General features: G+C 49.7%; 1 protein-coding gene across 1 annotated transcript in view; it reads right to left on the reverse strand.

Annotated features, from left to right (window-relative positions):
* LRRC47 (leucine rich repeat containing 47) overlaps positions 1-9,287 on the reverse strand; it is a 54,782-nt gene extending 45,495 nt beyond the window's left edge. Inside the window, exons 1-2 of the mRNA XM_063943579.1 lie at positions 8,642-9,287; positions 5,729-6,175 (exon numbers count right to left, since the gene is read on the reverse strand). Of these exons, the coding sequence (XP_063799649.1) occupies positions 5,729-6,175; positions 8,642-9,202 (1,008 nt within the window). The 5' untranslated portion in view covers positions 9,203-9,287. The remainder of the gene's footprint in view (positions 1-5,728; positions 6,176-8,641) is intronic.
* Between the last annotated feature and the right edge of the window lie 413 nt (positions 9,288-9,700).

Genomic DNA, 9,700 nt, shown 5'->3' on the forward strand with positions numbered 1-9,700 from the left:
AGTATCAGCTAAATGTAACATCTCCTTTATTGCCAAAATCATATAACGTGTGGCCCTACTGGAAAATACGGTTGATTCGTCACCTTCACCACCGGAATCAGTGCCTGTGTCTGGGTCTGTGTCGACCGACTGAGGCAAGGGGCGTTTTACAGCCCCTGACGGTGTTTGAGGCGCCTGGACAGGCACTAATTGAGTGTCCGGCCGCCTCATGTCGGCAAACGACTGCTTAAGCGAGTTGACGCTATCCCGTAATTCCACAAATAAAGGCATCCATTCTGGTGTCGACCCCCTAGAAGGTGACATCCTCATATTTGGCAATTGCTCCGCCTCCACACCAATAACGTCCTCATACATGTCGACACACACGTACCGACACACAGCAGACACACAGGGAATGCTCTATACGAAGACAGGACCCACTAGCCCTTTGGGGAGACAGAGGGAGAGTCTGCCAGCACACACCAAAAAGCGCTATATATGACAGGGATAGCCTTATGATTAAGTGCTCCCTTATAGCTGCTTTTATATTAATATATTGCCATTTATTTTGCCCCCCCTCTCTGTTATACCCTGTTTCTGTAGTGCAGTGCAGGGGAGAGACCTGGGAGCCTTCCTGACCAGCGGAGCTGTGACAGAAAATGGCGCCGTGTGCTGAGGAGATAGGCCCCGCCCCTTTTCCGGCGGGCTCGTCTCCCGCTATTTAGTACATTTAGGCAGGGGTAAATATCTCCATATAGCCTCTGGGGCTATATGTGAGGTATTTTTAGCCTTTTTAAAGGTTTTCATTTGCCTCCCAGGGCGCCCCCCCCCCAGCGCCCTGCACCCTCAGTGACTGCCGTGTGAAGTGTGCTGAGAGGAAAATGGCGCACAGCTGCAGTGCTGTGCGCTACCTTAAGAAGACTGCAGGAGTCTTCAGCCGCCGATTCTGGACCTCTTCTTGCTTCAGCATCTGTGAGGGGGCCGGCGGCGTGGCTCCGGTGACCATCCAGGCTGTACCTGTGATCGTCCCTCTGGAGCTTCATGTCCAGTAGCCAAGAAGCCAATCCATCCTGCACGCAGGTGAGTTCACTTCTTCTCCCCTCTGTCCCTCGTTGCAGTGATCCTGTTGCCAGCAGGAATCACTGTAAAATAAAAAACCTAAGCTAAACTCTCTAAGCAGCTCTTTATGAGAGCCACCTAGAATTGCACCCTTCTCGGCCGGGCACAAAAATCTAACTGGAGTCTGGAGGAGGGTCATAGGGGGAGGAGCCAGTACACACCACCTGACCTGTAAAAGCTTTACTTTTGTGCCCTGTCTCCTGCGGAGCCGCTATTCCCCATGGTCCTTTCAGGAACCCCAGCATCCACTTAGGACGATAGAGAAATCTACTATCCAAGGATCCAGTTCCGAGTGCACCCAGACCTGACTGAAGAGTTTGAGACGTGCCCCCACTGGTGCGGACTACCGCAGCGGAGCCTCAGCGTCATGCGATTGATTTGGTAGAAGCCGGAGAGGACTTCTGCTCCTGGGAACTTGCCACAGCCTGTGACCTTTTTCCCCTTCCTCTCCTCCTCGCAGTAAGGAAGGAGGACCCACGTCCTTTTTTAAAATTTGTTGGGCCGAAAGGACAGCATCTGATAGTGAGGCGATTTCTTCTGCTGTGCAGGAACATAAGGTAAAAAAGATGACTTACCCGCGGTAGCCGTAGACACCAGGTCAGTGAGGCCGTCACCAAACAAGACCTTACCGTTAAACGGTAGAGACTCCATCGCCTTCTTAGAGTCAGCATCAGCATTCCATTGATGAATCCACAATTCTCTCCTTGCCGAGACTGCCATGGCATTGGCCCTTGATCCCAAAAGGCCAATATCCCTTACAGCTTCTTTTAAATATGCTGCAGCGTCCTTGATGTGACCCAAAGTCAAAAGCACGTTATCCCTGTCTAGGGAATCTATCTCAGATGACAAGTTATCTGCCCACTTTTCAATAGCGCTACTCACCCATGCCGAAGCAACGGCAGGCCTGAGTAGCGACCCTGTAGTGACATAAATGGATTTCAGGGTATTTTCCTGCTTACGATCCGCAGGATCCTTCAGGGCTGCCGTGTCAGGGGACGGAAGCGGCACCTTTTTGGATAGACGCGATAAAGCTTTGTCTACCGTGGGGATTGACTCCCAGCTTTCCCTGTCCCCAGAGGGGAACGGATATGCCATTGGAATTCTTTTGGGAACATGTATCTTTTTGTCAGGATTTTCCCAAGCATTTTCAAAAAGAGCGTTCAGTTCATGAGAGGGAGGAAACGTTACCAGAGATTTCTTTCCTTTATACATACAGACCCTAGTATCAGGAACAGCAGGGTCCTCAGTGATATGTAATACGTCTTTTATCGCCACAATCATGTACTGAATACTCTTAGCCAGTTTTGGATGTAATCTGGCATCACTATAGTCGACACTGGAATCAGAGTCCGTGTCGGTATCTGTATCTGCTATCTGGGTAAATGCACGTTTCTGTGACCCCGAAGGGGTCTGGGCCTGTGACAAAGCATCTTCCATGGATTTCCTCCATGTCTGGTTCTTAGACTCAGATTTATCAAATCTCTTAGCCAACTTAGTCACATTTGCGTTTAAAACACTTAACATATTGACCCAATCATCCATCGGCGGTGCCGACACTGTCACTCTCACAACACTGTCACTCTCACAGAACTGTCTGTCCCCACACCAGCCTCCTCCTGGGAAGAGCATTCAGCCTCAGACATGTCGACACACGTACCGACAGCCACAACCACACTGGGGCTATAGGAGACAGACCCACAATAAAGCCTGCCAGAGAGGGAGAGAGTTCTGCCAGCTCACACCCAGCGCCTATCCCGGTACTGAAGTCAGTAACAAGACTGCCCAGACCTGCTAGCGCACTTTTTACATATATAATAAATCACCAATCACTAGTGCCCCCCCCCCCCCGTTTTGCACCCTGTTACTTGCACAGCAGTATGGAGGTCAGGGCCAGCGTCTCTGCAGCCTTCTGTGAAAAGAAAAATGGCGCTGGTCAGAGCTGTGCGGGCTAAGCCCCGCCCACTACATGGCGCACTTCAGTCCCGCTCAAAAAAAAAATCTTTATACTGTCGGGGGTCCCTTAACAAGTGCCTGGGCACTGTTATATCCTATGCCAGTGCTGTTTGAGGTCCACCATGCTGTCCAGGGCGCCCCCCTGAACCCTGCAGTGCCGTGATCAGTGTGGGAGCATGGCGCGCAGCGCGGCCGCTGCGCGGTACCTCAAACGCCGTCTTCTGCCGTCACTGAAGTCTTCTGATCTTCTCATACTCACCCGGCTTCAATCTTCTGGCTCTGTGAGGGGGTGTGACGGCGCAGCTCCGGGAACAAGCAGCTAGGCGTACCAAGTGATCGAACCCTCTGGAGCTAATGGTGTCCAGTAGCCTAAGAAGCAGAGCCCTTGAACTCTTAAGAAGTAGGTCTGCTTCTCTCCCCTCACTCCCACGCTGCAGGGAGTCTGTTGCCAGCAGGTCTCCCTGAAAATAATTAACCTAATAAAGTCTTTTCCCTGAGAAACTCTGGAGAGCTCCTCAGTGTGCATCCAGTCTCGTTGGGCACAGAATCTAACTGGAGTCTGGAGGAGGGGCATAGAGGGAGGAGCCAGTTCACACCCCTTTTAAAGTCTTAAAGTGCCCATGTCTCCTGCGGATCCCGTCTATACCCCATGGTTCTTGAAGCATCCCCAGCATCCTCTAGGACGTATGAGAAAAAGAGCATTAATATATTTGAAAACTGTAATACATCACGTGTCACTTATGATCGGTAATACACAAAATCACCAATACATTGGGTTAATTAAGCTTACTATTTTTTCCTTTTACCCCATTAATATCTAGAAATTCCTATGGCATGTCCAGCCTGATGTGAGGTACAATTGTGCTGCCATCCAGTGGACATTCTATGATATTACATTTCATGGTAAAACCAGGAAGATGTGTATTACTCGATAAACAATGAGCATAATTTTATACGGCACCACAAATTCCCCAGCGCATTACAGTGAACAGTCATTCACATCAGTCCCGCCCTAGTGAGGCATACAATCGATATTCCCTACCACATGTAAAACACACACAAACTAAGTTGTCTTGTCAGATGCCAATTAACCTATGAGAATGTTTTTTGTATTGTGAGAGGAAACATGTAGGCACGGGGAGGACATTAATCCCTGCACAGACAGAGCCTTGGGCAGAATGGATCCCAACACCCGAGTGCTGTGAAGCAACAAGCTAATCAGTGTGCTTTCACAGCATACAGCCCTATGCCGGCCTCCTTAGGCTACGGACACACATAGCGACCCAGCGGGTCCCGTTGACATGCAATGGTGCATCACTGAGGCATTAGGCATGACAGTGCCTCCTGCCTCACAACAATTCTGGTATGAATGGTCGACCATGTTAAGGGCAACAGTCATTAGGTCGACCACTATTGGTCAACATGGACAAATCGACACATGAAAATGGCCGACATGGATTTTTGAACCGTTTTTGGTGTTATTTTTTCCTGTAACATGACCAGGAACCCCAATTAGTGTACCGCGTCCCCTTGCATGGCGAGCGAAGGGCAAGGTGCCTCGTTCCGCTACCACTACGCTCGGCACAGGTTACTATTCCCAATCGTAGTCCATTTGGATGGTAAAGTATGAAATTATATAATATATAAAAAAAGGGGGTGGAAAAATCCATGTCGACCTATTCATATGTCGACCATGTCAACCAATAGTGCGTCGACCTGCCAAACGGATACCCCTCACAACTAAGGGATCACTTTAAGCACCTGCAGGGACTGACATTTAAATTTTCCATCTGAAAATGTATTACAGAGCTCCATCCCACACAGCGTATAAAACAAGTGTCTGCGTACAGTCACCCGTCAATCCCTAAAAAAAAAAAAAAAAAAAAAAAAAAAAAAAAAAATCAACGATCACTAAGAGCACATCCATTCCAGCTGTCAGCACTGTGTGGTAACAGAACGACACACCGGAATGCACAAAAACAGAAATTACCTTTCTAGTCCAAGCATTACCTAACTGACCGCAACAAAGGTGTTAAAAAAATAGGAATTCAATAAAAAGGAAAAAGTAATCCTATATATACCAGTCATAGTCTCTTCCCAGTATGGGATATGCATATATAGTATTTTTTTGCTTTAAGATCTCTGGTACAAGAAACACAGCTTGGGAAGCTTGAAGAGCACCTCCTACAGGCAGTCGGCTGCTGGTGCATCTGCTGAGAACAGTAATAGCACTGAAGAAGGGGTGTGAGACACAGGCTGCTAATGCGGGTTATGGTGCAGACCCCTATAGCGCTGTGCATTCAAAACCAGTATGTTTAGGGCAGGGATGGTGTAATGGTTAGCATTACTGCCTCTCAGCAATGAAGTCCTGGGTTCAATTCCCACCATGGACCTAACTGTGTGGAGTTTGCATATTCTCCTCATGCTTGCTTGGGTTCACTCCCACAAACCAAAAACATACTGGTAGGTTAACGGGCTTCAAACAAAATGAACCCTAGCGCGAGTGTGCGCGCGTGTAGCGTTTTTGAGCAAATGGTCAATTGTCATTTGCTCCCATACATTACCAGATTTTCATTCCAACCAGCCAGACTGGACAGATGGTCTGACATAATTGTATAGTGTATGCCCAGTTTTAGATTGTATGTTATGCAAATTGATACTGCCTAATAGGAGTTACCTGTGCAGTTAAGAGGCGCTTCAGGGCATTTCCAGGCCTCAGGTTCATCCCTTTCACCACACAGCAGACTATATACGGACGGACGTCTTTAATGTTTGCGCTCACGGTGACAGTGAGGGGAGCCGGGTTCTCCAATATGTGCAGGACCCTCAGCATCATCTTATTCACATCCTCCACCTCCTCTTCACTTTCCTTACGTTGCTTTTTCTTCTTCTTATCCTTAGCATCCTCTTTGATTGCGCCGTCAACCTTTGTTTTCCCTTTCCCTGCTCCCCGGCCGCCAACCCGCAGATACTCCAGTATGGATTTGGTCTGACAGCCATTTACCATCTTCTCCAGACGTTTATCTTTCAGTTTGTTGCCTTTGAAGTTGATTTCCTTCAGTTTGGTGCAGTCTGCGAGCTCATATGGGATCTCGGTGAGTCGGTTATTAGAGAGGTCCAGGTTCTGGCAGGAGGAAAAGACAGGACTGTGTCAGACAGAGGTCTATAGCAGCCTTAGGGGTCTATTTACTAAGCCTGGGATGGAGATAAAGTTGCTGGAGATAAAGTACCAGCCAATCGGCTCCTAACTCCTTTTTAAAACGCAGCCTGTGGCATAGCAGTTAGGAGCCGATTGGCTGGTACTTTGGAGATGTACTAAGCAGTGATAAAAGTAGAGAAGTGAGCCAGTGGAGAATTGCCCATACCAACCAATCAGCTGCTCTGTATACTTTTATAGTATGCAAATTATAATAGTTATGTCAGTGCTGATTGGTTGCCATGGGCAACTTCTCCACTGGCTCACTTCTCCACTTTTATCACTGCTTAATAAATCTCCTCCTTTATCTCCAGCGATTTTCTCTCCATACAAGGCTTAGTAAATAGACCTCTTTGTTACATTATAAAAGGTTCATCTTATTGGAGTTATTGAAACCTGCTGATACATATGCACAGGACTGCATGTGATATACTGCCTAATGTAGTATTTCATGTGCTAATCCCCCTAGCTGGAGCTTGTATCACACAGCCATTTCTTTCCAGGGCTCTGCTGGTTCTGTAATACAAAATCAGCAAAACTGCTATATTCTCCACAGTAAAAAAGTGACGCGAGCGGGAGGACCAATCACAAACTGTAGTCTCCTAATTACAGTTTGTGATTGGCCCTCCCATTACTGTCTCTATCCACCTGCCGGAGGAATTTCACTGAACGAGACAAAAATGGAACCTGCCCATGGATTCAGCTACAGGAAGGAGATGTTGATAACGTTTTACATAGTGCGACACAGTGCAGCATTAAAGGTCGAGCAATATTTTGGGGGGCTCAGAGCATTAATCCCAGTTAAAGCACCGTTCTGAACTATGCTGGATTCTCAGATTACATTATATTCTGATATACGCACTGATCAGAACAAGACGGCGTATGCTACTTGGCCAAGTACTGTCAGGAAAGTCTACTGAGCGGCTAGCGTGCTCTGTCATTTTGAGGTAAGCAGCCAGTGGTCCTGCAGCTGTCACGGAACTACAAGTCCCAGAATCTCCATGCACTATGGTAAACCATACATGGAAAACATAAATCTTATTGTGAGAAGAGGTGTGCAATGGTGGCCATTAGCCCGTTTACACCGACATTTATGCAAAACTGGAACCTGGCTTTACTCCATACATATCCCTATTAGACACATACTATAATGTGCATACGGTATGGGCCACAGGTAGCAGACCCTCTCTATATACCGCCCACATGGATCTATAGTGTGTATTAGTTTTACAAATTTGAAGACATTATTTTACAATAATTAAGTCCCTCTGCATCTCAATTCCGCAGGGGCGGTATACGGAGAGGGTCGGCTACCTGTGGCTCACCTGTATTACTCCGGCAATTAGAGAAGTGTCATCTACAGACATTACCCCCTGTGCAGGTATTTGTGGCAGATTACTGCTGCAGCACTGAGGGGTCTATTCAGGAAGCAGTGAAAAGAGTGGACCAATCAGCTGCTCTGTATAATATTATAGTATGAAAAAAAAAAGCATTTGATATCACTAAGCTAATTGAGCATCTACCTATATATGTTTAATATTATAGTATGCAAAGTATAAATGTTACTTCAATGCCAATTGGTTGCCATGGGCAACTTCTCTCTTTTCACTGCTTCATGAATAGACCCCAGAATAACCCAATGACAAGCTAAAGCTACTGACAGGATTACAGTCTGCTTCTATGGCTACCGCACTGCCCATCCCCTTACGGTTGATTCTATTTCGGAGTGGGAGAAGGAACCTTCTGACGTATCTAGGGGAGGAGACACTTCACCATGGGGAGGAGCTACGGGCGAACAGGTTACCCGAAAAGTACCCTCGCAGGCTGGCTTCGCTCGCCACGCTTCGGGCTCGGTGGCTCGCTACGCTCGTCACCTGATTACTAAAGGTAATAGTTGGTGGCGTGGATAGTAGAGGAACTATCCTGCTGGCCTTGCTCCTCCCCCTTGTGTTGTGACTCCTCCCCCAGACGGAAAAGGTCCCTTAGCCCATTTGATTCTAGCATCTACCATCCCCTTACCCTGGACAGCGGGGCCAAGGGGTGTACATGAATGCCCACTATCACATCACATGCCCAGACTGGCGCCCACATGGAGGCATGACAGCGGCCCCCTCTGCCCCTCATACAAATACATGGCACTTATATAATGGGCCCCCAATGTGAAGCCAGAGGACCCACATTATTTTGAGGGAGGGTGTGTGGGGGGGGGGGGGGGGGGGGAGCTGTACCAAGCCTTGTAGAAAGATAAAGCACCAATCAGCTCCTAGCTGCCATGATGTTGCAGGCTGTGCTTGAAGAGTGCTAGGAGCTGATTGGCTGGCAGTCTCTCCTGGCTTTGATCCATCTCTCCCACCCCGGGCGTTACAGGGAGCACACAGCCGGCACAGCACCTACCCTCAGCCCCGACAGCAGCCCGACGCTCCCGTCCAGCTCCTCGATGAGATTGTCGGCGGCGGCGATGGAGGCCAGCAGCTGGAGCTGGGGACCGAGCAGCCCCGGGGGGATGGCGGTCACCAGGTTCCGTGACAGGTTGATGCCGGCCAGCTTGGTGCAGCGCTCCAGCCCCGGCGGCAGCTCCCGCAGCCGGTTGCAGCTGACGTTCAGGCTGCACAGCTCGGCCATGTGGCTCAGCTCCGCCGGCAGCTCCTCCAGCTGGTTCCCGGACACGTCCAACACCCGCAGGCCGCGCAGCTGGCCCAGGCCCGGGGGGAGGCTGTGCAGCGCGTTGCGGCAGAGGATGAGGCTCTGCAGGTGGGAGAGGAGGCCCAGGCCGGCCGGCACCTCCCGCAGCTCCGCGCAGCCGCTCACCTCCAGGTAATTTAGGAGGGTGAGCGAGGTGAGGCTGTCCGGGAGTTGCCCCCCGCACAGCAGCAGCCGCTCATCCGCCGCCTGCAGCACCAGCTCCCGCCGCTTCTCCCGCTCCGCACGCTCGATCTCCGGCCATTCCGCCGCCATTGCCGTACACAGCAGCACACGTGGTGACCGGCTGCACGGCGCGGCCAATCACAGACTGAGGGGACATCTTCCGGAAACATGATCAGCCAATGGCAGCACCGCATAACTGCCGATCAGCGAGCGGGACTACCTCTTCCTGGGACGTCACTAGCCAATCACAGAGCGGGGCGGAGCCTGTCTGCAGGGCGACCAACCATAATACACAACCTGACGTGCACTGGGGAAGTGGAGCACTGTCACCACCAACCACCACCACCACCACCAGGTGTCGCTGTGTTTCCTTCTGGGCAACGTTACCGCGGCGAGGTTCTGCTGGGACTTGTAGTTCCGTGTCAGGCTGCTCTATTTTGACGTCAGCTGGAGGGTTGGGAATTAGACTGTGATTTATCATTAGGGATTACCTGAACGTTAGTATAAACCAGTGTTTACCATACCTCCCAACATGACCCTCTCCAGGAGGGACAAAATATTCTGCTCCTGGACTTCCCTCTAATTTGT

The sequence above is a fragment of the Pseudophryne corroboree genome, chromosome 10, assembly GCF_028390025.1.
Source record: "Pseudophryne corroboree isolate aPseCor3 chromosome 10, aPseCor3.hap2, whole genome shotgun sequence".
Classification (NCBI taxonomy): Eukaryota; Metazoa; Chordata; class Amphibia; order Anura; family Myobatrachidae; genus Pseudophryne; species Pseudophryne corroboree.